We start from the raw sequence: 26,297 nt of genomic DNA, 5'->3' as shown, positions 1-26,297 counted from the left end.
TTGTCCTCATACCAGTCGAAACTTCTGGCGAGCTGAAGATTAACAAGGTTCTACTTTTCAACGTGCGATTCCTAGCAAAGTCGAGAATATTGCCACGAATATTAGTTATAGAATCGGTTGCCCATCCAAGCGCTTGCTATGCTGTACGTTGCTGCACTCAGAAAACGATGTTTATATATCTTCATTTTATTCTTATCTTGAAAATAGTATACTTGGAGACAACCAAACTGTCACTAATCATGGGTTAACAATTCAAACACCTTAAATAATTCATTATTTGGAAAATGTTCAATTGGCTCTCTGCATAGAACGAAAGTTAATTCGCGAATGTGGTAGGTATACACTCTTCCTACTAAGCTTGTATTGAGTTGAGTTGATTCCGATTTTTTGTGAATAGTTTGATCTCAAGTCTGAGCCAATATAAAGACGGTAATAATAATCAGTTTAATGTAATTCAATAAGTATTGCTGTTCAGGAATTGGATCATTAGGTAGGAAGTAAATTAGCTCAATTATTACTACCTTGACTAAATGTCTCCAATTTTTTATTATTATAATAACAATGATGGTCATAATATTCCGAAGTATACTACTATATTTGATATCATGTGATTGCAAGTGCATATTACTATCTACATCGTCGGGGTCTCACTTTTTGGTCGGGCTGTAGCCAGGCGGTTCGACGTGGGTGCTTTATTCAGTAACTAGAATTGACTGCCGTGTTGGTCGGTGGTTCAAGCCCTAGTCTGAATGACCGATTTTCAGTTGCTCCTGGGTCGTCCAACCCGTGTTAGGACTCACACGTTGAAAGGTAAGACCTCGGTAATTCTTAGGTCGCACAAGTTTCGACTTTTGAGGGTTGTCGTTTGTAGTGGTGCGACAGCTGGTTAACGAAAAAACAGATTTTTTTTAAACAATACTCGTTCAGTACTTACGAGACACCGGTGGTATCTTAAGCCTTGGAAAATATAGAGTTCATTGTAAAAAATTTTAAAATGATGATGAGAATAATGATTATTATAATTCTTCAAAATTCAGATAAATCAAATGAGAAGTTTTTAGTTTGTTTTTATCGTTATTTTTTATATGCAGAATTTAATGGTTCCACTGTATTATAAAAAAACCAAAAATGGATTTGATCTTTGTTATAAACAATTCATAGATCAACTGAAAAATGTAATGTATGAAAAATAACTGAAAATGTATTTTGCAACTTAAACATATCTACTACTTCAACTTAGCTGATTTCTATTTGCACAGAAGATAACTAATATTTTGAGTGATATTCTGAACATTGCGGTACAATTTTTATACAGATCATCATACTTTTCTCATACAAGATTTGAACAAAATTATCAATATTAATTTTTTTCCAAATTATTGTTGATTTTCTCATATACAGATCAAGGATATGATAGCAGTCCTGCCCCATCTCTAGATGTATCATTTGATATTGATGATGACTTGGATGGTTCATTTAAAGACCCAACATATGTTCCATCTGTTTCATCTTTGATTACAAAAGATGGGTACAATGACATAGACTGTAGTCCAGAAACGTCACTGAAACAGGACTTTGCCAATAATGAGGAAATCAAGAACTCACCAGAACGAGAAATAAAAAAAGTAGGAATCAGTTCTTACTTCTTTCAGTTTCATAAAAAAATAATTCTTATCGTGTTTCAGATTTTTTACATGAATGATGGATTTAATTCAAATGAAAAAAAATATATATTGGTGAGTGAAAACTGATAACATTCAGAAAGGCACAGTTTTATATTGGTGATATATTCTGTTATTTTTTTAGGATCTTCCAGTGGCAAACAAATCTGCAAATAAAATAAATATAATAGATGATGTGGTTCTCAAAAAATCTTGCACGGTATGTCCGAAATCACTGCCTTAGTAATATCAGTCTAATAATATTTTTTCAGGGAACAAATCCAGTTATAGACTTTGCTGACAAACTGAATTCTTCACGACCCTCTTGTAATGTTAGGTAAATACAGAAGTATTTTACAATGTCAATGCATGCGATGAAAAGATGTACATAGCGAATCTATTCAAATCAAATTGAAAAATCATCCGATAAATCAGTATTTCATATGCATATGACGACCATCAGTAACATAATATATTAAGTAAAAAAAAAGTTGAACGGTTTTATTGACGTTAAAGATAATAATGATGTAGATAATATACAAGAAGGTGAAAAATAATTCGGTGGGTCCTAAGTACCCGTCATCACACTATTCACCTCATCAATCTAGAGCATTGATCAAATGAAAAAATTAAATATTTGGACGCGTGAAATTTTTCTACTTAATTTATTTTCAAGTTTCCAATCATTCACATGTGTACCACTATTCTATTAGTCAAGCTGTTTCATTTGATACTCCTACTGAGGTAGTCGTCAAAAAATATGTAATCTGTCATTTTTTATCAAATGTACCTACGTATTGAATTGTATTGTCATCAGAACTGAAGGTGTGAACCAAATATTTAATCAATCTGTCAATCGGAAGAGGGTCCTATTTCAATTACTGAATTTAACCCAAACAAATAAAAAATGAATGAACAAACGGCAAGCTAAATCAAAACATTTAATAAAAACTAAAGCACAAGTATTTTGTTAGGCGATTTATGTTTATATAATATTCTTCTCAACATGTTTACTTCTTCGTCAATATATCAAAATTGAAAACTTCTAAAATAACTCTTAACTTTTTCTTTTTCTACAATCGAAGTTTTCCGTTTTTATATACTGATAAAAAAATCCTAAAAGTGTATATTCTGAATATTTCAGAATTTCATGACTGACCTTCAAATTGAACTACTGAGTAGATACTTTCAAAAAAAAAAATAATGTACCAGTTTACAGCCTTCAATTTAATTTATTCGTTTAAATTTTTCAGCTATGTTAAAAAGAAGAAAACATTTTGTAAATATTGCTTGTCACAAGTGACGAACTTTGAACGTCACTTGGAAAGAAACCATAATGACTGCAAAGAAGTCATAGAAATGCTTTCGTTTCCCAAAAAACATGCAGAAAGGAAAAAAATAATAGGGTTGATTAGAAATGCTGGCAATTTCAATGAATATTTGAAAGGCAATTTACGGCCAAAATATAGCAACCCAACTGAAAATAGAAAATATTATCCATGCAGTCGTTGTAAAGCATTATTAACAAGAAACTATCTGACTCGCCACAAGCAAAAATGTGTGCTTAAAGATATTAATAGCTCTCGAAGTGGGGAGAATCAATTAGCATTATCTCAAACTCTTATCGCTTGTTCGTTAGATCAAAATAGTACCTTACACAAATTGAGGGTTAAGGAACAGGTATTTTCAAGAATGAAACCAGATGAAATATCAATGGTTGCCAAAACTGATGTTTTGATATATTCTTTTGGTGAAAATTATCTTAAAAAACATAAAAGAGATCAGATAATATCAGTTTGTTCTAATAAAATGCGTGAATTAGCAAGATTCCTAATTGAGTTTAGAAAAATGACGAATAATTTGCAGTATGCACTCAAAGATGTTTTGAAACCAAAACTATTTGATTTAGCAATAGAATGTGCTAAAAGGCTTGGGGGATATGACATGGAAAAAAAAAGTTATCGATCACCAAGTCTTTCCGCTCATATTGGGACATCTTTAAAGCAAGTATGTGATCTTCTCATACGTCTTGTTCTAAAAGAAGATCCCTCGTTTTTATGTACCAACAGAGAGGAAATTCTAACAGAAACAAAACGGTTTCAAGAACTAATAGATTCCCAGTGGACGACTGAAATAAGCAGTTTAGCTTTCAAAGATCTCAGAGAAAAACAATGGGAAAAACCCATTTTGCTGCCATTAACTCGTGACATAACAAAATTCAAGGAATATGTCACACTGATAGCAAATAGATCAATGGCTTTTCTTGAATCAGACTATACCAACAAAAAACATTTCAAGAATTTGGTTCAGGCTTCTCTTGCCCTAACCATTTTATTCAACAGAAAACGAATTGGCGACGTTCACTATACAAAGCTCACTACTTACACCGAATCTGCTAATTCCATTAACCAAGAAGAATGTGAAAAAGCATTAACCGAATCAGAAAAAATATTAACAAAATACTATAAGCGAATTGTAACAGGTGGTAAGGGTAGCAAACCAGTAGCAATTCTTTTCCCCCCATATTTACAAACGTTTATAGATTTTTTTCTCAAAATCCGATCCGAAAATCAGAACATTGTTCCTGAAAACAACCCTTATTTATTTGGATCTCCAGGAACTGTGAAATGGACAAGAGGCGATGTTGTCATTCGCAAATTTGCACATGAAGCCGGTTTAGAATATCCCGATCAGATTTCATCTAACAAATTGCGGAAACAAATTGCCACAGTTATGCAGATCCTCAATCTCAATCAGGAAGAAACAGAACAATTTGCACAATTCATGGGACACACAGAAAAGACCCACAATGATTATTACAGGTGAAAATTATTGAGTGATGGTATTTTTTGTGAGTCATTTTTATATCTTCAAATTAATCAATAATATGAGAAAATCTGACTTCAATGTAGAGTATTTTCGTTTGAAAATACAACTGGCAAAATATTTTTTGTTGTACGAGGTGTGCCAAAACTCATAGATATGTTTATTTATTTATTCAGACATATCACAAAAAGTATTTTGCAATACGTTCATTATGGTTTTTCATCAAATTCTTTAACGAAAAAATTAAAGTTTATCGTTCAAAAGTAATATTCGTTTTCAAGAATAGTAATTTGTTAATTTTTCTCAAAAAAGTATCGAAGACTTGCTTTTAACATTTCTCATGATGAGTATCATAAAGAAATATAAACTATATGAGTAAAGCATTTTTATTATTCTCTTGGAATTATTGATTAGGTTACCCCAGGATATATATCAGACAGCGAAAATATCGAAACTTCTTCTACTGATGGAGAGAGGAGTGGATATATATAAAGGTAAATCATTACATGAAATTGATATCAACCCACAAGAAGAGTTGGCTGAAGAAGAATCGGAAAATGATGATGATACTCAAAACATACATTCAGTTGCAGTACCTAATTCATTAGGTAAATATATTCTGAAAATTATTACAGCAAGCGACAAACGTGATGGTGGCGATCACACAGATATAGACTCTCCCAACTAAATTACTATTGGAATCCGATAAGCCTCTTGCCGGCCGATTTGGTTACTATAATTAGTTTTAATTAGAGTAGCAAATGGAACATGACTTCTTTTTAATTTCTTTTCATATTTCATTTAGTATTATAGGTAGTAGTACAGTTCATTAAAATGTTATATAATTATACACTTATCCAAAAATAAACTTAGTTTAGGTGATGACATCTTCTCAGAAACAACACACATTATTCAGACACTGCCAAACGCCAACAGCATTGGAGGACACGTAATGATACGCCTCTGTACAGAGCAATTGTATGTCTTGCAAGAGCTGTACAGTGAGGGTTACTTTGAAAATGAGTCTATGCACATGGGGGCGGGCTTGCGGTCACGTATGGCGCTTGCTGTACCTTTACTTGAATATATTATTGTTTGTCTATCATAAAGTTTATTTTTTATTATTTTAGTGAAACCTCAACATAAGCAACATATTGAATTGAAATCTGAGATAATTGGTAGAACAGCTTGGACAGCTGAACAGGCAGGATTAGTAAAAACTTACTTTGAAAATAACATCAGCTCAAAAAAAGCCCCTAGAAAAAAAGAATGTTTGGAATTGATAAACAAATATCCAGATGTGTTTTACAACAAAGACTGGACCAGAGTGAAAACATTCATTTACAATATATATAGGAAAAAATAATCAAGGATAACATTCTACTTAATTGCTTGATGTTTTTTGTATTTTCAATGAATATATTTTGGTTACTTTTTCAATTTGAGTCAATCAATTCATTTTTCCTTTAATATTGTTATTTTTGTATTCCCTTTTAGATTATGCCTTTTTTAGTGAAATACAAAATATTTTATTTTTTATTCTTATTTACTGTGTATGAATACCTTCATATTATTGAAATCAATATTTAAATTCTAGAATATATTTTCATTGATTGTAGAAAGATTGGTTGTGATAAGGATTTACTGATTCGAAACTGTTATTCTTTTGCCCGTGTTTCCAAATTCAATTTCATCGTACAAATAACTAGTTTTTTCCGTGTTGAAAGGTATTACATAAAATACAAAACCTACACAATAACTTGATAGATTTACTATATTTGAAAATGTACAGAAGATAAAAAAGGACATGAAATAATTTTGTATTCTATGTTGTGCGTTGTATTGACGCCTTTGGAAATGTTTGCAAGATAATAATAGTATTCTACGATTCAATTGGCCTAAATCAATCACAGATTGTCCTTCAATATTCATGAAAACTAGGTGAAAGCCATTGGAAAGTGGGAATTATTTGAGTTTAAGATAGAACACACTTGGTAACATGTATGTGAAAAAATTGTACCCGGAAGGGGGAAATGAATTGACAGAGATTGTTAGGAAAAACATTTGACGACATTGGTAAAATGGAGCTTCTATTTTTAGAGACTCATCATAAAACAAAACAAATCTTGGATAAACAGATATGGAACGCTGTGCATATTATTTTAATGCATTTTCTCAGAGTAGATCCATTGCTGATTATCAGAAGGAATGGTCTTTGAGATAATAATATCAACATGCATCCTGGATATTTTAACAATCAATTAATGGGCAAGTCTTCCAAAAATAAAATTCCAATAGGTACTGGTTGGCACAGGTACAATGAAAAACTTAAAATATGAACATATTAAAGTCATATACCTATTGTCTCCTACTTCAATATTACATTTTCCACCGACTAGCGAAATAATTAGTATCACATGGTTTGTGTTTATATTTCCTAATGGTGTATAAATCTGATTTGTAATTATGTTCTTCATTTCTCGTAGTAATATTTCGAAAACTTTTTACTGTAAAATTGTAGTAACACAAATACCTTTAGTTTTTACTAGATGGCAATAATCATGACAAACGTCAATTGAATTTTTGAAAGTGAATAAAAATTATAGAGGTTATAGCAGAAGATATTCATAATCTTCTCATCTTGATTTTCAACATTTCAGAATATGAAAAATAAATCAAATCAGCTCATCAGATAAATTCCTAAAACTTAGAAGGAACATTTTGTCCTTCATTAAACTAATAACGATGAGATTGGAACCTTTGGTGTGAAAGTTGAATAACTTTTTTCGAGATCAATTGCCCTAACACCAAACTAATATTTTTGCACTCGACGCGCGTTTCGCCAACAAAGTTAGCATCCTCAGGAGAAGAAAATTGAATATGCTAACTTTGTTGGCGAAACGCACGTCGAGTGCAAAAATATCAGTTTGTTGTTAGGGCAATTAATCTCGAAAAAAGTTATTCTTCATTAAACTATAAATTCAAATAAATAAGGAAACATTGACTCTTTTTGAAAAAATGCCATTTTAATGATATACATGGTATATGAATTAAATAAAATACATCCATCAATATATCATTGATTTGTGTACGGGGATGAAATAATAATAATAATAGTTCTTTATTTTCGAACATATGAAAAAAATAAAAATAAACACACAGTCAACATTTAAAACAAATTTTAATTTTACTTTTCAGTATGCGACTGTCGTCTTTAATTATTTTGCCTACCTCAGCAATTGCTGATGCTGTATAAAATTCGAATCAGACCTTTCTTAAAATATTGTTTTAATTTTAGATTTAATGATGAATGTAGCCATTACTACGTGATAGGAAATCATTATGAAAAAAAGAGATTTGAAACTTTCTATGTTTTTACGAATCTGCAGTAACGTTAGTTACAAATAACAGTGGTAAAAAACATAAAAGTTTCAATTTTTTTTCATATGTGAGGAGTTCCACCCCTCATTACGCCCTGAAGCTATCAAATTCCATCCAGAAAAGAGCTATCTGCTTGACTGGAGACACAGATATCATATGCAACCTTGTCACTCTGAAACGTGAAAAAAATGAAGATTTGTTTCTCTTTATAAATACTTTCATGAACTGATTTTGCCCACTTAATTCCACCAAAAGCGATATTTGCCAGAGGTACACGACAAATTGAAACCGCTCATCGTTTCAAGATTCAACTCGGTATAACTTCCTGAAAGCGTTTTTCGAATGAATATAATCTACAACGATTCAAATACAAAGTGAATCAACATTTTCACACGGACAAAACGCCTCGAGTATTCTTCGGCAGTAATTGTATTTTAGCATAAAAAATATGATAATTACATATAAATAACAATTATGAAATGAAATCCGATGAGCGCTAAATACAAACACTTATATTTTGGAGGTCTATTCACCTACACGAAACTTGAGAAAATCTTTCGATTTCATTAAAATATACAAGGATAAAATATCCGTACGAAGTAGCCTCTTACAGCGTTGCCATGTTTCGGAACCCATTTAGATTACCTATAGTCGGAGGCTTATTCTGTTGCAATATGATTTTTTGTATATAACTGTATTATACCAGGGCGCCACTCAGTGGAATTTTAGCGAACTATAGTGTATAACTATATATGTATACCGCTCGAAATGGACTCCAAACAAAATTTTGCAAGAGAGTGTTTGATGACGTAAAAATGTGAATGGAAGAATTATACACGAGGAAACGCTTTGGCCTCCGAGTTTTCGAATTGGCCTCCGATTTCAGAGGCGTTTGCGATCAACGGGTTTGTAATTTGGAGGTGTATAAAACATTTTGCATGTATATATATATATATATATATATATATATATATATATATATATATATATATATATATATATATATATATATGTATATATATATATATTCCTTCTCAAATTAGATAGATGGATATGAAATGGAACTTCTTTATTTCCAATACGAACTTGTAGTATCAGTTGATTCAAAATGAACTTTTCGCATGTGGAATTTCAATCCTCGTATTTTGCAAATGTTTTCACATATCAGTATTGTGACGCCTGAAGATGCTATTCAATAGGGAAACACGTGTCACGGTGTTGTAAACTGTCAAGTGGAGTACAATATTGAAGTATTTCTTGAATACGTTATATAACCGATTTTCATCAAGTATCAGTATGTTTTATCATATCGATACGATGTATAGATGTATTTTTTCAGCAAACACTGTTCGGATATGAAATCTACATGAAAGTAATGAAATGTTACATGAGAGAGATAAAACAATATTTACTATCAATTATGAGAACCAAGTCATTAACTACAAAGGAAAAATGTAAACACCATTAATTTGCCTGTTTGTCTGAATACGAGTATATAGAAAATGGCAATAAATATGTGTATTAATCGATTAATGCAGTCCTCGCTAATTGAATCAATCAGATCGGAATGGTGTGCACATATTTATTTGTTGTTGGACTGTTTTCTGAAGAAGATTTGTACACAAATGTGTGATCCAAATAGTTCCCATGTTTCTAATGATAATTTCACTTTGAAAATAGGCCAGGCAACTACATTACTTCATCTAATTCATATATAGACAAACAGAAAACGATGAAGGTACGTTTATATCAGAGGAGATTCGAAGAGTTGACTTATCCTCATGAGATACTTGTCACTCAAAACATTTCAGAGTATATTCTCAACTAATTCAGGTATATGGTATAATTTTTTGACGAACTATGTTCGTAAAACCTGGCACAGGAAATTGGATAACACCTCAAAAATGTGGTATGTTCTTTAAAAAAAAGAGATTGTGTTTTCATTTGCAAATTATTACTTCATTTGAACTCAAACCATCTAAACGAACAATTCGTTCAGGCCAGTTTCAACTCCCTACACTGTAGGTTAATGGACTGACACCTATCAGAAAACAACTACTCCCCTGGCTGATTTATAGCCAGTCCTCAAGTATGCCCACTGAGTATATGTGAAAATTTTTCTTTCCTTTTACAAGGAATTGAGCAAATTTCGGATATGCGGTTGGTTACTTCGTTCACAGGCAGATGGAGCGATGACAAATCTATTGTTTATTGTCCGCTTCAGCTTAGTTCAAGGAATGATACCCTGAAGGAATTCGATTTTCAATTATCGGATATCATCGATTTTACGTTGATGATAGATACTACCTTGCACTGATGAGTTGCCAAACAACCCGAATCCGGTCTACAAGTGTGTTCCAATGATTGAAAATCTATTACGGCAGTTGTATCACCAACAGCATATGCAGGAATAACTTCAGTTAAGAATCCTGCACTGACACCTGTCGGATATAATCCAACGCCCTTCGTGGTATTAACCAGGGGAGTAGTTGTTTTTTGATAGTTGTCAGTCCATTAACCTACAGTGTTGGGAGTTGAGACTAACCTGAACGAATTGTTCTTTCAGATGATTTGAGCTCAACTCTTCCAGCATGTGGTTCAATGTCATTAATTCCCAACATGTTACATTCCACTCACTGGATTATGAAGTAGATCAATGAAAGCGGATATAATTGAGTGGCTTCGACAAAAAATCATATAATTCGGTGAAAGTATAATTGAAAAAGAAGTATTGTTTGAAAAAGCTTTTCGACAAGATATCACAAAAACGAAATATTATTAATAGGCGTCTGCCCTCTTATCCTTGCGAACTGAATCCCAATGAACTCATTAGGACTCAAGTGAGAGGTTTCATTCAAAATGAAGTATGTCATAAAAGTCTTTTCGAAAAATATCGAACAAGTATTTTTTTATCAAATGAAATAAATTGAAAATAGGGTAGATTCGGTATTGTATTATGAACCCACCTATACAAGCTTTGGTACATTGTCATTTAAAATGATCATTCATTACTTTTTACTATTGGAAAATTAACTGTAGTATCTCTATCAACAGATTTGCCATAACTACTATTACAGAATATAAATACCGCTACACCATCATTATGCACTTCTGCATATTGGAATGAAGCAAGACTTCATGAATACCTTATACCATATATGTATATATAAACAAAAATATAAATATGTAGGTACAGCTTATCAATAAGACATTCATTGAATTTTGATTATACTTTTTTTTGGGGGTAAGACACAAGCACTACAGGAAAATACTAAAGGCGCTCTCAGAGTGATGCCTGTGCAAAAGTAGCGATTTACATTGGATTTGAATCGCTGGAGATAAAATCCATTTGGAAAAATGTTCTCAGGAAGTTTATTCCACATAAACGCAGTTCTCCAGATCAAATAGTTCTCAAACAGTGAAGTTTGAGGAGTACTGACTTGAACCTCAAACGATGAGCAGCCACAGTCCGTCGCGAATTTCTGATATGTACCGCTATTGCTGAAATCAAATATGCCAAGTCACTTGAACACTTCCAGTGAAAATATCTATAGAAGAGAGACAAATATCCAATTTTTCCTCGTTGTTCCAAGCTATAAAGGTTGCACGTGATATTCGCGTCTACAATCAAGTGGATGGCTCTTTTCTGGATGGGTATGTTTGGGGACAGAGCTCCAAACATGAGATTAATACACCAAAGAAGGTCTGATCTGAGCTTTATATTGCATCAATATTTGCTGAGGTGTGTATAGTTTTCTGGTTCGAACCAGTATTTTGAGCTTTTGAAAAGCAGCCTTTGCAATTCTAGCAACATGATTGTGCCAAGACATTTTGGTGTCCATTTCAATCCCCAACAAACTTTTCGAAGCAGAAAGCGGAATTGTCTGACCTGCCATTATTATACCTCGTTCGGTAACATTTATTCTCTTGGAGAAAACCGATGCCTGGATTTTGTGGCATTGAATTGATTATGGTTTCTTCCACTCCAATTCGAAATCTTTTCTAGATCCTCATCAAGTTATGCAACCTCCGCTGCCTGGAATCCAAATGGAATGACGAAACAAGTGGGCGGTCGTCAGCAAAGCAATATATTGGATTCTTATTTTTTTTTCAATAAGTCGTTGACATACAATAAAAAGAGGGACGGAGATAATAATGATCCCTGGGGAACACCAGCGTTGATGTTGAAATCGACGGCCACTTGCGGGGGAATGTTTTTTCAGAAAGCTAAAGAACAATACACAAAATGATACGACAAACCATAGCATCGAAGTTTGGCCAGCAAACCATCATGCCACACCAGGTCAAAGGCCTTAGAAATATCAGGCGCAACTGCTCTTGATTTTCCATGTTTCTCGATTGCGCCATTCCAAATATGGATGACATAGGATAGAAGGTCGCCTGTTGATCTTTGTTTCCGAAAGCCATATTGTTGATCGCTCAAGATGTTGAAACCTTCCAAATATTTGGGGATACGGTAGTTTACGATTTTCTCCGTGATTGTTAATATCACTGATAGCAAAGTGACTGGTGCATAGTTATTTGTATGATTTTTCTTGCCCTTTTTGGGGCTAGGCTGAACACGAGCAATCTTCCAACAAGAAGTAAAAGCCTCTTTATTGCAAGACATGTTGAAAAGTCTGCAAAATACTGGTGCGAGTTCATTTGCGCACTTCTCAAGTACGATGACGGGCACTGTGAATATTGTTTGTTTTATCATTTTCCAGGATGATCTGAAATGTTGTATAATACTTTCAATCACTCTTAAATATTCTGAAACGCTATAGTATGCGGAACTTCAAGCTCTCATATCTTCAAAATCACTCCTTACAGATGAAAACGGGAACTTCTTTCATGGGTAAGAGATGAGGAGCTACCACACCGTATTTGATCGTTCTACAATGACCTGGGATATTTCGGTATTTTCTCGTAAGTTCGAAAGTAGCCCTGAACATTTTATGAAATTGTAAAATGTTCATGGATGTTCTAAAATATTGTAGAATACTCCCGAATACTCGGATGTAGTCTGGACTGTTCTAGAACTTTTCGAAGAGCAAAACTTTCAGCCCACTAATTCTCAAATGCACGCCCCTCAGCTAATAACAGAATCCTTCTTCACGATCTATTACAGAAAAAAAATAAAGGCGAATATGTTTGCTCCCGTTGCAGGACCGGCTCATTAGCATTTTATAGATCTCCAACAAGAAGTTATAAATTTCTCTTGCCATATACAATTGGATACGCTTCTTATTTTCTGGAATTTTCGGAAAATCATTGATTTTTGTGAATATTTCATTTATGATAAAAAATTAAAAAAAGCATTGTTCGTGTAAGAATTTGAGTTCGCCATCAACCTCTTTGGGTTGTTGGAATTTTAAACAGGTCTGAAGATTACTGGCAGCAGGCAGAAGATTACTGCATATGTATTTTTCCACTCATGTTTAATCATTTTGCCAATAAAAAAAATGAATATCTAAAAATAAATTCGGCTTATCAGGAACAAAATTGTGCCTCCATTTTCAGAATTGAAAAATATACAATGTACCTGCAAAATATTTTTAGTTTTTCAATAAGAATATCCTGAAAAATTTAAAATATAACTCAATCACTGATGAGAGCATTCTAGAGAGACAGTTCTTTTTTTGTCATCTCATTTCCCCCCACACGTATTTAAGAGAAACAAAGAACAATGCAAAATGAGTTTACGTACTTCAATAAGACACCAGATTCTCCACATTACATTGTGAATTCAATTATGAGTTTTAAAGTAAAAATTCTGACAGTGGAATCAAAATTAACCATAGAATAATAAAAGAGCAAAATCCCATTGATTCCAGACTTTCGTTATTTCATGAAACTTTCAACAATTCGAACAAAATAAACTTGAAGTTGAGTTGTAGCTGTCTACATCTAAACGGATTCGACTGAGATATTTATTTGAATTTTATTGATATCACGATATCACTTGCATCCACTCGGATGTACCCATGCCTTGCTGTCACCTACACAGTTGAGTTTGTCAGGTGTGGGAGTATATGAGATTTAGCTTCCATACTAGATTGTAGGTAGAGTTACAGTTTGTAGTTTGAAGATATCCAACGAGGAGGCTTCACTCCTTTGCTACCTGATTTTTGTTAAAGCCAAAATTATCCAAACTTCATAGCAGCCCTTCGTTTCCCATCAATGTTGGGGTCATTCAATGAGAAATTTTCAGCTTTCACAAAATAATGAAGGTCGGCTGCAGGCTTTTAGATTATGCAAAATAGTGTCAACAACTTCAGGTTGTTGCTTAAGTGAGAGCAGCATGACTCTTACGAACATATCTTCAAAGCCAAATGAGAAAAAGATGCCAAGAGAGATAATGAGAAACCTACTAATTACTCGAAACTATTATTAGACTTTTTGGAAGCCGGAGTTAGGAGTGAAGTACTGATTGAGTTGGCTCGCACAAGTTTTATAAAAGGAAAAGAAACTGGAAAATCGTAAACAAGGTTTAATCGCATCTCCATAATTCCAACGAGTTGAGTGTTGCCACTACAACTTTTACATCTCAGAAGACGAAAGGTGAAAACATCATTAGGTTAATTAAAAGTTCACTTCAATATCTTGAATGAAACACAAACAGTAACCAAAATGGTAATTGGGAATCAACGTTGGTAAGAGCACTGTTGAATCCAGCTTTCTAATTATCGCATATTTTATGTGACCTTACCAAACAGACTTGTTCTAAAGGTTTGAACTATTGAAGACTGTTTCTAATTTTTACACGTGTTGAATAACGATTGTTCAGTGACTGAGATACTTTGAAACGGTCATCCCGATAATAGTTCTTTTCTTGATACATGTTATAGAATGTCGAGTGTGAGCTCTAGTCCCTATAAAATGAGCTAAAATTCGTTGCATTGTACTGCGTAAACCTCGGTATTGGTTATATAATCACATGAATTACACTTTTTCCATACTGAAGAGAAACATTAAATCAAATAATTTCTGGGTTCAAGACAACTCAAATTGTTAAAAATTGACACAAAAATAACACAATCAAAAAGCGGTAAGTTGGTGCAGTGGTAGTGCGCCCGACTAACGATCGAAAGGTCGTGAGTTCGAATCCCTCTTACACCAGATACGTTTCTCGAGATCCTTTTGCTAGTTGAAGTTGAGATGATTCTGCAACGCCCTAGATGTCTCGGGAAGTTATTAACATTGCCTACTCAGAACACGAGGCTGGTGACCGTTGGCACCAAAAAATAAAAAAATGTGTGTGTGTGTACTTATATATGCACGTAAGAAGTTATTCTTCGTTTTTTTGAAATTATTTCTCACTGTGATTCATTTGACTATTCATTTGAGTTTATTCATGTATTCTGAATATTTATCGAAATTTCTTTTGTTACCTACTATCGTCATGTTGAATTGTGTATGGGTGACCTGACGATAGATTTCATTATTTAATATATCAACCTCACTTCGAGAAAGAAACATTCAATTTAATATTTGGAATGATTCAATTTATTTGTACTCTTATTACATATAGAATGCTGACTTAAACATTAATTTCAGTTTAAGATGTGAATAAATAATACATATCATCAACTAGCCTCGAATTCTACAAACTTACTCAAAGTAATATGCAGTCACCACGATATAATACATATCTAACATCCGTGAGTAACATCTGTGAGTAAGTGCACACGTGTATCGCCGGAGTTCCAACAGAAACTAAAGTTTTAGTGGCTTTTAACTGATGAAAAATTTTTAATTTCGCATCAAAATAACAGTGAAAGTACCGCTATTAACCTTTTGAAGATTGAAGTTTTTGGACCTGAGTGAGTGATAATTTAATATAATGTGAAATTAGCTCATCTGGCAAGACAAGTAGACGAATAACAAGATACCAGAGGCGTACAAACAGTATTTTGTAATAATAAGTTGTATATATCGAAAGTTGAATTTACAAAGCATCTAACCAGTGCGCGGTCGGAAGTAAGTGTTCGAGTGAATTCGCGGATACATATGTCCTATAAGTGTTGTAAAACCAAATCAATTAGTTACTATATATGCAGAACATGTTCAGGTATTTATCATGAGAGTTGCTTGACAAAAATTAAAGAAAAAGTTCGCTTTTTGAAAGATAATATAACTACTGCACAGACGATTCTGATTCAAATATGGATTCAGATATTAGCGTTTTAGTAAAAAATTTCAGTTACTTGAATGAGGATAATTTCACCGAAGAAAAATTGCTCAAAAAATTGAAAGACGTTCATGCATTATTTATGCAAGGGGCACTGATAGACAAATAAAAACTAATCATATGCGAATTAAGAGAAAAAATTAGTGAAAGTCAGAAGAATCTTGACAAACCTATATAGAGACAAAAAACTGCTATTCACAAACAAATGAAGAAACCACCCTTAAAATACATACAGGACAATTGATTCACTAAGAGAATATCCCAGTGGCGTAGACAAGAAGTTATATAAACATACTTTCACACAAACTGATGATGAGTTCAATTATAAATACAGTCTGTGTTGAATAACCACCCAAAAGAAACCTCAAAGAAAAAAGAGAAAAATTGTTTACACAACCATTCAGATATGACATGAGGAATATATATATATATATATATATATATATATATATATATATATATATATATATATATATATATAACCGTGTCCGCGGTTTGCCCCTATTTTTTGAGTGTTGTGTCCACGAATTATTTCATTCTTGATTTGTATCATACACACTCGATAAAATCTCTATCTGTATTTATGTCCTGGACCCGGATGTCACGCAGGTAGCTATAGGTGCCTACGTGGTCATGTTAGATGTAGCCTAGGCATTCTAGGTCTTCTAACTGGAACCACAAATGTGCGGTTGGCTTCTGTTGTTGACTCCGTGCGTATGTGTTGTTTCCTGCTTTCGGCAAACAAGTGTTGCTCATCTTTACACTTGGCTGCACCGCGCTGATGAGGCCAATAGCCAGAAACACGTGTCCGCGGTTTGCCCCTATTTTTTGAGTGTTGTGTCCACGAATTATTTCATTCTTGATTTGTATCATACACACTCGATAAAATCTCTATCTGTATTTATGTCCTGGACCCGGATGTCACGCAGGTAGCTATAGCTGCCTACGTGGTCATGTTAGATGTAGCCTAGGCATTCTAGGTCTTCTAACTGGAACCACAAATGTGCGGTTGGCTTCTGTTGTTGACTCCGTGCGTATGTGTTGTTTCCTGCTTTCGGCAAACAAGTGTTGCTCATCTTTACACTTGGCTGCACCGCGCTGATGAGGCCAATAGCCAGAAACACGTGTCCGCGGTTTGCCCCTATTTTTTGAGTGTTGTGTCCACGAATTATTTCATTCTTGATTTGTATCATACACACTCGATAAAATCTCTATCTGTATTTATGTCCTGGACCCGGATGTCACGCAGGTAGCTATAGCTGCCTACGTGGTCATGTTAGATGTAGCCTAGGCATTCTAGGTCTTCTAACTGGAACCACAAATGTGCGGTTGGCTTCTGTTGTTGACTCCGTGCGTATGTGTTGTTTCCTGCTTTCGGCAAACAAGTGTTGCTCATCTTCACACTTGGCTGCACCGCGCTGATGAGGCCAATAGCCAGAAACACGTGTCCGCGGTTTGCCCCTATTTTTTGAGTGTTGTGTCCACGAATTATTTCATTCTTGATATATATATATATATATATATATATATATATATATATATATATATATATATATATATATATATATATATAACAATAACTTAGTACTAAAGAAACGTTATCACAGAGCTAACAAATCTATTAGTATACTGGAATGCAACGGGATAATCCAGAGAAGGAATTACAACAGGGATGGCTATTAACTGAAGAAATCGGCAAAATGGTTCGTAAGCAAGGCCATCTTAAGTCATATCGAAACACACCTTGATGCAGCACAAATAACTCCTGTCACAAACGAACAACACAATTCACATAATGGAACGAATAACAAAGCACCACCGCCCAAATGTATTCAGAACATGCAAAGTAGTATACCGATTAAGGTGAACCAGCAGACATTTCGTGAAGTTGGAAAAAGTTGTATTTATCCCAGACTATTACAGTTCACACCACAACTGAACCATCTTATGAATTCCACCGCTGATCATGGGTACTCAATTCCAATTGCCAAAGAAATTCATTAGGACTGATACCAAACACGTCTTGTAGGTTTGAAAACACTTGAATGAATATTGTGAATACAGTTATAACGCAAACATAAGTGAATTTCTTTTACTCTGTTGGAAACTTTTTTGAAAAACGGTAATGTTGACTACAGACTTCACGGAATTTCTTTCCGATGGCTACAGATAACGGTTGCGCCGATAACGAACGTCCTCCTACGCCAGTATCCAGGCCGGATGTCGACGGGTTTGACGAGGTCGACGGTACGATAATAGATGTGTTATTTGTGAAAGTCATATGGAGAGGACGGGCGGCCCCATGGTAGAAAAATGAAATGATTTTATGATAAAAAAAGTGAATGAGAACATTTATGGTGGCAGCATTGCATCGAGCAAGTCAGTGGCGCCTCCGGACGAAGCTTCTGTTGTGTTCACTATGAATAATAGGAGTCTGGCCAAATGCGCTGGACTGAAAACCGACGGCCATATGAATTAAAGAAGGAGGAGAAGAAGCTAACTTCAGGGTGTCGGTTTTTCGTGACGATGCGTGCGCGCATCGTAAAAATGTACTCTCTTGATTTTTGCTAACGCGCCAAAAGAAGTATAACAAATGTCACAGTAAAGCGTAGCCTTCTTGTATCACTGAAGAAAGGGTGAGATGATAACCTTAAAATTGATGATATTTGGCATATTTCAATTTGAAAGATAATTTTTATCAAAATCCAACTTCAGGATTTTCTGCTATACCGTAAACCTTATTCATTGCATGTTAAATTTTCAAAAAGAAATTTTCGATAAATTGAAATAAAAAAAATCAGGAAAATTTTATCAGCATTTGTAAAAATGTGAGGTTTTCATACTGGTGAGTGTGAAATAACTTATGAAAAATTAATTATTACTTACCACTAATGTATTTCCTAAAGCCCCAAGAACTATCAAAAAACAGTATAGAATAATGAGAGTTGTATACGCTGGTTCATCTATTTTCTTGTTCGTGAGATATCTCTCCATCAATTTAGGATCTACGTCACTCGTGTCGTTCATATATTCTCCGGGAAAACTTGTATTCTCACTTTGGCTTCCATTGTACTCCATTTTTAGTGGATAAATAAAGAACGAAGTCGGTTAAAAGTCTCTTGAGGTAAATAAATCAACTCGTCAACTTCTAAACTACTTGAAATTGGATTTCTTCCTTTCAAGACTCGCTGAATAATTTGTTGTGGGTGAGTGTTTTATGCGGTTGGCGGTCAGACAAATGTTCATGATCCAACCTATAACAAAAATATGTGTTTATTTCAGAAAAGAACACTCAGAGGAAAATCTTTATTGACTTGGGTGGTTTGAAAGAAAATATATTTAACTTGGAAACTTGTAGGTAAAAATAAATTAAAGGCAAATAGCATTCATCAGTTATTCTCTTGTCTCTGAATTTTTACAAGAAGGAAACGTGAGTTACGTTCAGAAAACCAAGAACAAGCAATACAGTGTGCAGAATAATGGATTGGTTTGTTTATTTTTCAAATACTGTTAGCTTTCGATAGAAAATACGAATACGAATACGAATACCAATATAACAAAATTCATCTTTATTGTCAAAAAATACTCAACATTAGAAAAAGAGTCATTTGAAATATTCATCAGTATCGTCTCTCATTACTTATTTTCAACGACAAATTTTTTCAAAGTACAATAAAAATTTCATTAAGTACACCTTATGATTTGATCTAACTTAATTTCGAAAAAAATATATAACATGTTTCGCAAGGCGTAGTTTATGAAATCACTATGGATCTTCATCAAGGAACGGCCGAATCAATCAGAAAATACGTTGAAAATATATATTTCTTATAATTTATATACAGGCTAGTAAGCAGGTCGAATAAAATCTAAAGTACCAATTGTTTCGTCTGCTACTACGGCAGACATCATCAGTGGTTTGTGCGTCTGAGTCACTTGTTGCTGAGACTCCAAAATATAACCTAGCCTTTGAGAACAGTAGATTCAGTATTCTACAGATCTAACTGAAAATTGTCAATATCATTTCTCGTCATTGTTAAACATTTCGTAAATTCTCTGGAACAAACAAAAAATAAATTAGTAAATAGTCAAGTTATAGTCGGAGATATTATTATGAACAACAATATCAACAATGAAGTGATAAACGAATTCATGAATATACTCAGTGAGAGAGGTTTTGAATCGATGATCAACTGCAAAACTCGGATGCAAGGTACATATGAACGTTGCATTGACTAGATATTTCTGAAATCAATTTTTTCCGAATCAAACAAAAATTGTACAGCACTAACATATGATAATTACGTTTCAGACCACAAAGCGATAATTCTACGAATCCCAACTTTACATTGAGAAAGAAAAAAATGTTATAACGAAGCAAAAAAAAAAGAAATACATTACGAACTCCAACAACTTAGGAAAAGATTTGAAGTCCCACGATTAGAATGATTACTTGAGTGAGACAGACACTGAAATACTCCTGACTAACTTAACAGGAAAGTGTGAACGGATACAAATCTGAGCAGACGTATCGGAGTCATCTGGGCATAACATAACTTTCATACAGGGTGACTGAGTTGGCAATTACCAAAAGGACTTGAAGAAATGCGATACAATGATTTGAATCTCGGTTATCGCTGTCGTTTTTAAATTTCACGAACTGGTAAACAATATGACGGGCGAGACGTACGTACTCTCGAACACTTCTCTCAATAATTGCAATAAACAATCTATCGTGAAACAAGTTTTAAAATTTGAAAAGTGTCACAACGTATATCACCCAAGTTGTGCAAAACAAAAAAATGTGAAATTCATCAGCAACAAAGTAATAAACTTGTAAGGGTTCAATCTCAGGGTTTTTTGAAAAGGGGTTGCTGCTGATCCAATGAGACACAGGATAAGGTGCGGAACAATCTATTTTCAGTTCGAGGGGGAGACAGAGTACTTATTTGGTTGTTGACTTAGTTCTAAAATAATTACAAATGTTTTTTAATAAAATAGTTATAAGTAGTTAATAAAAACTTCACACACGTGTTACATCGTTTAGAGTAATAAAAACCATTACTCACCTAAAATAATTACAGGCACGGGACTCGACGGTGAATCTTGTCCTTAAGGACCACAGTAAGGTAATTTAGAACGAAGTTCACTTTAAAGAGCAAACAAGAAGAATTTTCGAACAATCGAGCAAATATGGCGCATCAAAAACCGTTCTCACTCAGGTCTCTAGAGACGAAAAAAAATCTCGACAGTCGTTCATAAAAAACCTGACCCTGGAAATACTTTGCCAATGCAAAAAACCCGTCAAAATGAAATATTGGTCGCCTATCTCGCAGGGCATGAGGGCCATCTCTACTTATGATTAACGAACGTAGAAAACTGTAAACAACTGGACCGGCCTTCACTGCGACGGATAAGTTACCGAGAAAATTCACCAGATCGTGAAACGATACTAGTTAAAATGGAAATAAATGAAATAGATGTGATTTGTCACAACCTGCTGTATGAGCACCGAAGCGATATGGAACATTTTTTTGATGCCATGGATGACCAAGACTATGACAAGGTAGACTTTAATCTATACAAATATATAATAAATCAGAAAGACATCGTAATTTGTGAATTACGAGAACAAATGAAAATTTTGAATGATCATATAAATCTGCTGAATGTGGTCAATACAGATTCACATCTTTCAACGCAAAAACCATCTGCCATTAACTCGGTAGTAGGTCCAAAAAATAAGGCCGAAAGTAAAGCATCCAAAAAAGCTGATACTACAAACAAAAAGAAAACAGATAATAACAATAAACAAACAGTTATTGGTCATCAACATGTGAGTGATGAAATAAACCAGGTCGTGTAAAAGGTGTCCCCAAACTGACACATCTACATGTTTACAGAATTGATCTGCACACCTCGCCTCATGATTTAACGGCACTGTTGAAAATGCACTTTCCTGAAGTAAAATGTGAAAGTATTACTCCCAAATACCCTAGTATTTACAATTCCTTTAAAATTTCAATTCTTGAACATAATTTTAGAAAGGCTATGGATCCTAAAATATGGCCCTTTGGGGCATGTGTACAACGTTTTTTTCGAGTTTGTGTAATTCTTTTTCACCGAATCTGTTAGTTCTCAACATTGCTAGCAGTAATCTTCACAAAATAAACGAACTTCATTGCGACACATATTTCTACAAAAAATTGAACTTTTTATGTTTGACTGAGATACATGAAAAACCAGATTCTGTAAACAGCATGTGAATACCAGGCTTCACTCTAGCGAGCTCTTTCTGTAGGACAGACCACCAAAAAGGTGGCGTGGACAACTGGGTTAGAGATTATCTAATTTTCAAAGATTTATATCTAGCTAACCATTGCAAAGAAAAGGACATTGAAGTATGTGGCATCTCTTGGAGAGACAATAACAAACAAAAAATTTATTTTAATAAACTGTTACAGGTCTCCCAGTGGAGATCTTAATATTTTCTGTGACGTACTGACAGAAATATTGGAGTTTATGTTTAAACCAAATATTCGCTTTATACTTGTGGGCGATTTCAATTGTGACGCGTACAGTAACTCAAAAGATTTTGTTAAATTGAACAATGTGCTGTTATGTTTTAACTTTATATACAAAGTGAATTGGCCTATTCGGGTGTAGAGAAATAGCCTTTCCAAAATAAATAATATTTTCATTAATTTCCAAAGCAATGAAGTCACTGCTATTTTAGATAATAATATATCTGACCACAGATATATTTTCTATGAAATTTCGGAAACCACCCTAAACACGCGAGACACTTTACTTTACGTTTCATACAAGAATATATAATGATGAATCTCACAAGAATTTCGAAACTGCACTCCTTAATGAAAACTGAAGTGAACTTTATCAAATTAATAATATTGACCATGCATACGATATTTTCATAGGGATGTTCTTCTATTATTTTGACATTAGTTATCCATTACGACGGGTGTGTAGTAGACCTAACGTTAAAAAATGGGTGGACATTGATGTCAAAATATCTAGTTGTAAGTTGTAAGTAAGTCTAGTTGTAATAGTTATCATAAAATATAATATCTTCAACCTATTTTACTGTACTAATGTTTCCCAAAGAAACAAACAGCATGCATGTTTTTTATACTTTTATATATTCGCGGACCAGTCCTCAATAAACAGTTCTCTAGCAAAGGTCGTATGATTTAAAACCTTTACATGGCGCAGTCAAAGTAATTGATATAAATAAGTTTGAAAAGTGAAAATGCCTAATTCATTGAAAGAAGAATCGGTTGTGCATCAGCACTTTAATACTAATATAAAACAGCCAGAGCCAATGAGTATGGAAGGATGTCTCTCCGATAACTGGAAGTTTTTTAAACAAAAATTTGCACTTTTTCTTCAAGCAACACGAACTACGAATGAGCCTTCCGAATATAAATCATCGCTACTGTTAACTTGTATAGGAGACAAAGTTCTGAAGATATACAACAATTTCACTTACGAGGCAGGAGAAGACAAAATGAATTTTGAAGTACTGGATAAAAAATTTGAAGAATATTTCAACCCAGTAAAAAATGTAACCTATGAACGGCACATGTTTCTTTCAAGGGATAAAAAGCCAGATGAAAGCATCGATGATTACATAACGGATCTTAGAGATCTGAGTGCATCATGTGAATTTGAAACCCTTACCGACAGTTTAATCACCAGTAAATTAATTTTGGGACTTAAGTCGGACGTAGAATTGCAAAATAAATTAATAAGAACAAAAAATATCTCCCTTTCAAAAGCTGTTGATATCTGTAGAGTAGCAGAAAGAACTAAGGAGCAACTGGAAAAAATTAGTAGTGTAAAAAGTAACAACTTAACAGTTGACAAAATAAAGAAGAGAGGACATCATGGAGAAACTGGAGCAGCTGTTACAAAATTCACTTCAAAAGAAACTCGTTTTGTACCCAGGCCATCGACCAGTCAAGGCACATCAAGATGTCAGAGGGTGACAAATGAAAGTGTACGTGTGAAAAATAATAGTGAATATGTGAAATCGGGAAAGTTTAACTGCTACCGCTGCGGAACTCAACACGAGAAGAATCGCTGCCCAGCCTTCGGAAAAATGTGTGCAAAATGTAGAAAATCGAATCATTTTGCTGAAATGTGTAAATCAGTTAGTGAAGTTCAGCTACAGGTATATGATGATTTGTTTATAGATTGTGTTAATGATAATGATGAAAATGAATGGAAAGTTATATTAGATGTTCATAATGGTACAAAAATTCGATTTAAACTTGATACAGGTGCTCAGGTCAATATAATTCCTGCAAATTTTTTAGAAAAATTAGAAATTAATCCAAATAATTTAATCTATGATAAAGCTACTTTGAAAACCTATACAGGAGAAAAAATAAGAATTTTAGGAAAATGTAATTTAAATTGTAAAATCAAAGAATTATCAGAATACTTAACATTTTATATAGTAGATGAACAAAATGTTGTACCAATATTAGGTAAAGAAGACTGTCAAAAATTAAAATTAATTCAGTTGGTCCATTCTCTGAAAGCAGAACACTCAAAAGATGCTCATTATGAAAAAATAATAAAAGAATTCAATGATGTATTTACAGGTTTGGGTTGTTTAGAAGGCACATTTAATATAGAATTAGAACCAAATGCTTGTCCAAAAATTCATGTTCCCAGAAAAGTTCCAATTGCTGTCCAAGAAAAATTAAAAAATAAATTATTAAATTTAGAAAAAAATAAAATAATTGTTAGAGTTGATCATCCCACAGATTGGGTAAATTCTTTAGTAATAGTAAATAAACCAAATGGAGACATACGAATTTGCATGGATCCTAAAGACCTCAATAGGGCCATCAAAAGAGAGCATTATCCATTACCATCAATAGATAACATAATATCAAAATTAAAAGGTGCTAAATTTTTCTCAGTTCTAGATGCTTCTGATGCCTTTTATCAAATAAAATTAAACAGAAAAAGTTCGATGCTTTGCACATTTAATACACCTTATGGACGCTATAGATTTTTACGACTTCCGTATGGGATAACACTTGCTTCAGAAGTTTTCGAAAAAAAGATTAAATTTCTGTTTGAAAATATACCTGGCGTAGAGTCTTATATCGATGATTTTTTGGTTTGGGGAACAACTAAAGAACAACACGATGAAAGACTAAATAAATTATTGATGCGATGTAGAGAAGTTAATTTAAAAATCAATTTAAGTAAATGTAAATTTGGCATAAATAATTTAATTTTTCTTGGTCATAAAATATCAGATAAAGGTATCGAACCTGACTTTGATAAAGTATTGTATAAATAAAGTATAAATCCCTTCTTGTAAAAAAGATTTAGAGCGATTTTTAGGAATGATTACGTACGTTTCAAAATTCATACCAAACTTATCAATGAAAACAGAAATTTTAAGAAATCTTTTAAAAAATGATGTACTTTGGCATTGGGAAGAATACCACCAAAACTGTTTCGAGGAATTAAAAAAAAGTTTGTCATCAAAACCTATTTTACAGTTCTATGATGTGAACAAACCTGTCACGGTTTCAGTTGATTCATCTCAAACTGCAATAGGAGCTGTTCTTTTACAAAATAATTTACCGGTTTATTACGCATCAAAATCATTAACTCAATCGCAAAGAAGTTGGGCCCCTATAGAAAAAGAGGCACTCGCGGTTTGTTTCGGTTTGGAACGTTTCCATCATTTTGTATATGGAAGAAAAAATGTAATAGTCGAAAGTGATCACAAACCACTTGAAACCATTGTAAAAAAACCTTTAAATATGTGTCCACCACGTCTTCAAAGAATGTTCATTCAAATTCAGAAATATGATGTAAAAATAATTTATAAACCTGGATCACAAATGTACATAGCAGATGCATTGTCAAGAGGTCATGATAATAATTATAAATCTGAAGCAGATGAAATAAATTTTGAAAAAATATTCGAGGAAAATTTAAATGCTCAAGTTTTTCTTGTAACAAATAATTTACAGGTTTCTGAAAGTAAATTAGAAGAAATTAAAAATGAAATAAAGAAAGATCAAGAAATGAAAGAATTAATTAAATTATCAAAAAATGGCTGGCCAAGTGAAAAACAAAAAGTACATGAATGTGTGAGAATTTATTTTTCAATGCAAGATGAAATTTCATATCACAATGATTTATTGTTTAAAAATTCAAAATTAATAATTCCTAGAAAA

At 33.4% G+C, this 26,297-nt stretch overlaps 2 protein-coding genes across 4 annotated transcripts in view; one reads left to right on the top strand and one right to left on the bottom strand.

Annotated features, from left to right (window-relative positions):
• LOC141482213 (uncharacterized) overlaps positions 1 to 6,026 on the top strand; it is a 7,005-nt gene extending 979 nt beyond the window's left edge. For both annotated transcript variants that reach the window (XM_074175199.1, XM_074175200.1), the window contains 7 exons: positions 1,402 to 1,625; positions 1,686 to 1,736; positions 1,807 to 1,881; positions 1,934 to 1,998; positions 2,915 to 4,483; positions 4,902 to 5,095; positions 5,618 to 6,026. In XM_074175199.1, coding sequence (XP_074031300.1) covers positions 1,402 to 1,625; positions 1,686 to 1,736; positions 1,807 to 1,881; positions 1,934 to 1,998; positions 2,915 to 4,483; positions 4,902 to 5,095; positions 5,618 to 5,853 — 2,414 coding nt within the window. In that variant the 3' untranslated portion in view covers positions 5,854 to 6,026. The remainder of the gene's footprint in view (positions 1 to 1,401; positions 1,626 to 1,685; positions 1,737 to 1,806; positions 1,882 to 1,933; positions 1,999 to 2,914; positions 4,484 to 4,901; positions 5,096 to 5,617) is intronic.
• Positions 1 to 26,297, bottom strand: part of NPFR (Neuropeptide F receptor) — a 543,873-nt gene that overhangs the window by 231,618 nt on the left and 285,958 nt on the right. Inside the window, exons 1-3 of one of the 2 annotated variants that reach the window (XM_074175203.1) lie at positions 21,132 to 21,649; positions 19,941 to 20,118; positions 18,949 to 19,316 (exon numbers count right to left, since the gene is read on the bottom strand). In XM_074175203.1, the coding sequence (XP_074031304.1) occupies positions 18,949 to 19,140 (192 nt within the window). In that variant the 5' untranslated portion in view covers positions 19,141 to 19,316; positions 19,941 to 20,118; positions 21,132 to 21,649. Of the gene's footprint in view, positions 1 to 18,948; positions 19,317 to 19,940; positions 20,119 to 21,131; positions 21,650 to 26,297 lie in introns of those variants that run through there. The other variant, XM_074175202.1, reaches the window with a different exon arrangement.

Source organism: Leptinotarsa decemlineata, unplaced genomic scaffold, assembly GCF_025532065.1.
Source record: "Leptinotarsa decemlineata unplaced genomic scaffold, Ldec_3_MD MMD2_tig00000882_RagTag_RagTag, whole genome shotgun sequence".
In the NCBI taxonomy this organism is placed as follows: domain Eukaryota; kingdom Metazoa; phylum Arthropoda; class Insecta; order Coleoptera; family Chrysomelidae; genus Leptinotarsa; species Leptinotarsa decemlineata.
This window is presented reverse-complemented; position numbering and strand designations above follow the sequence as displayed.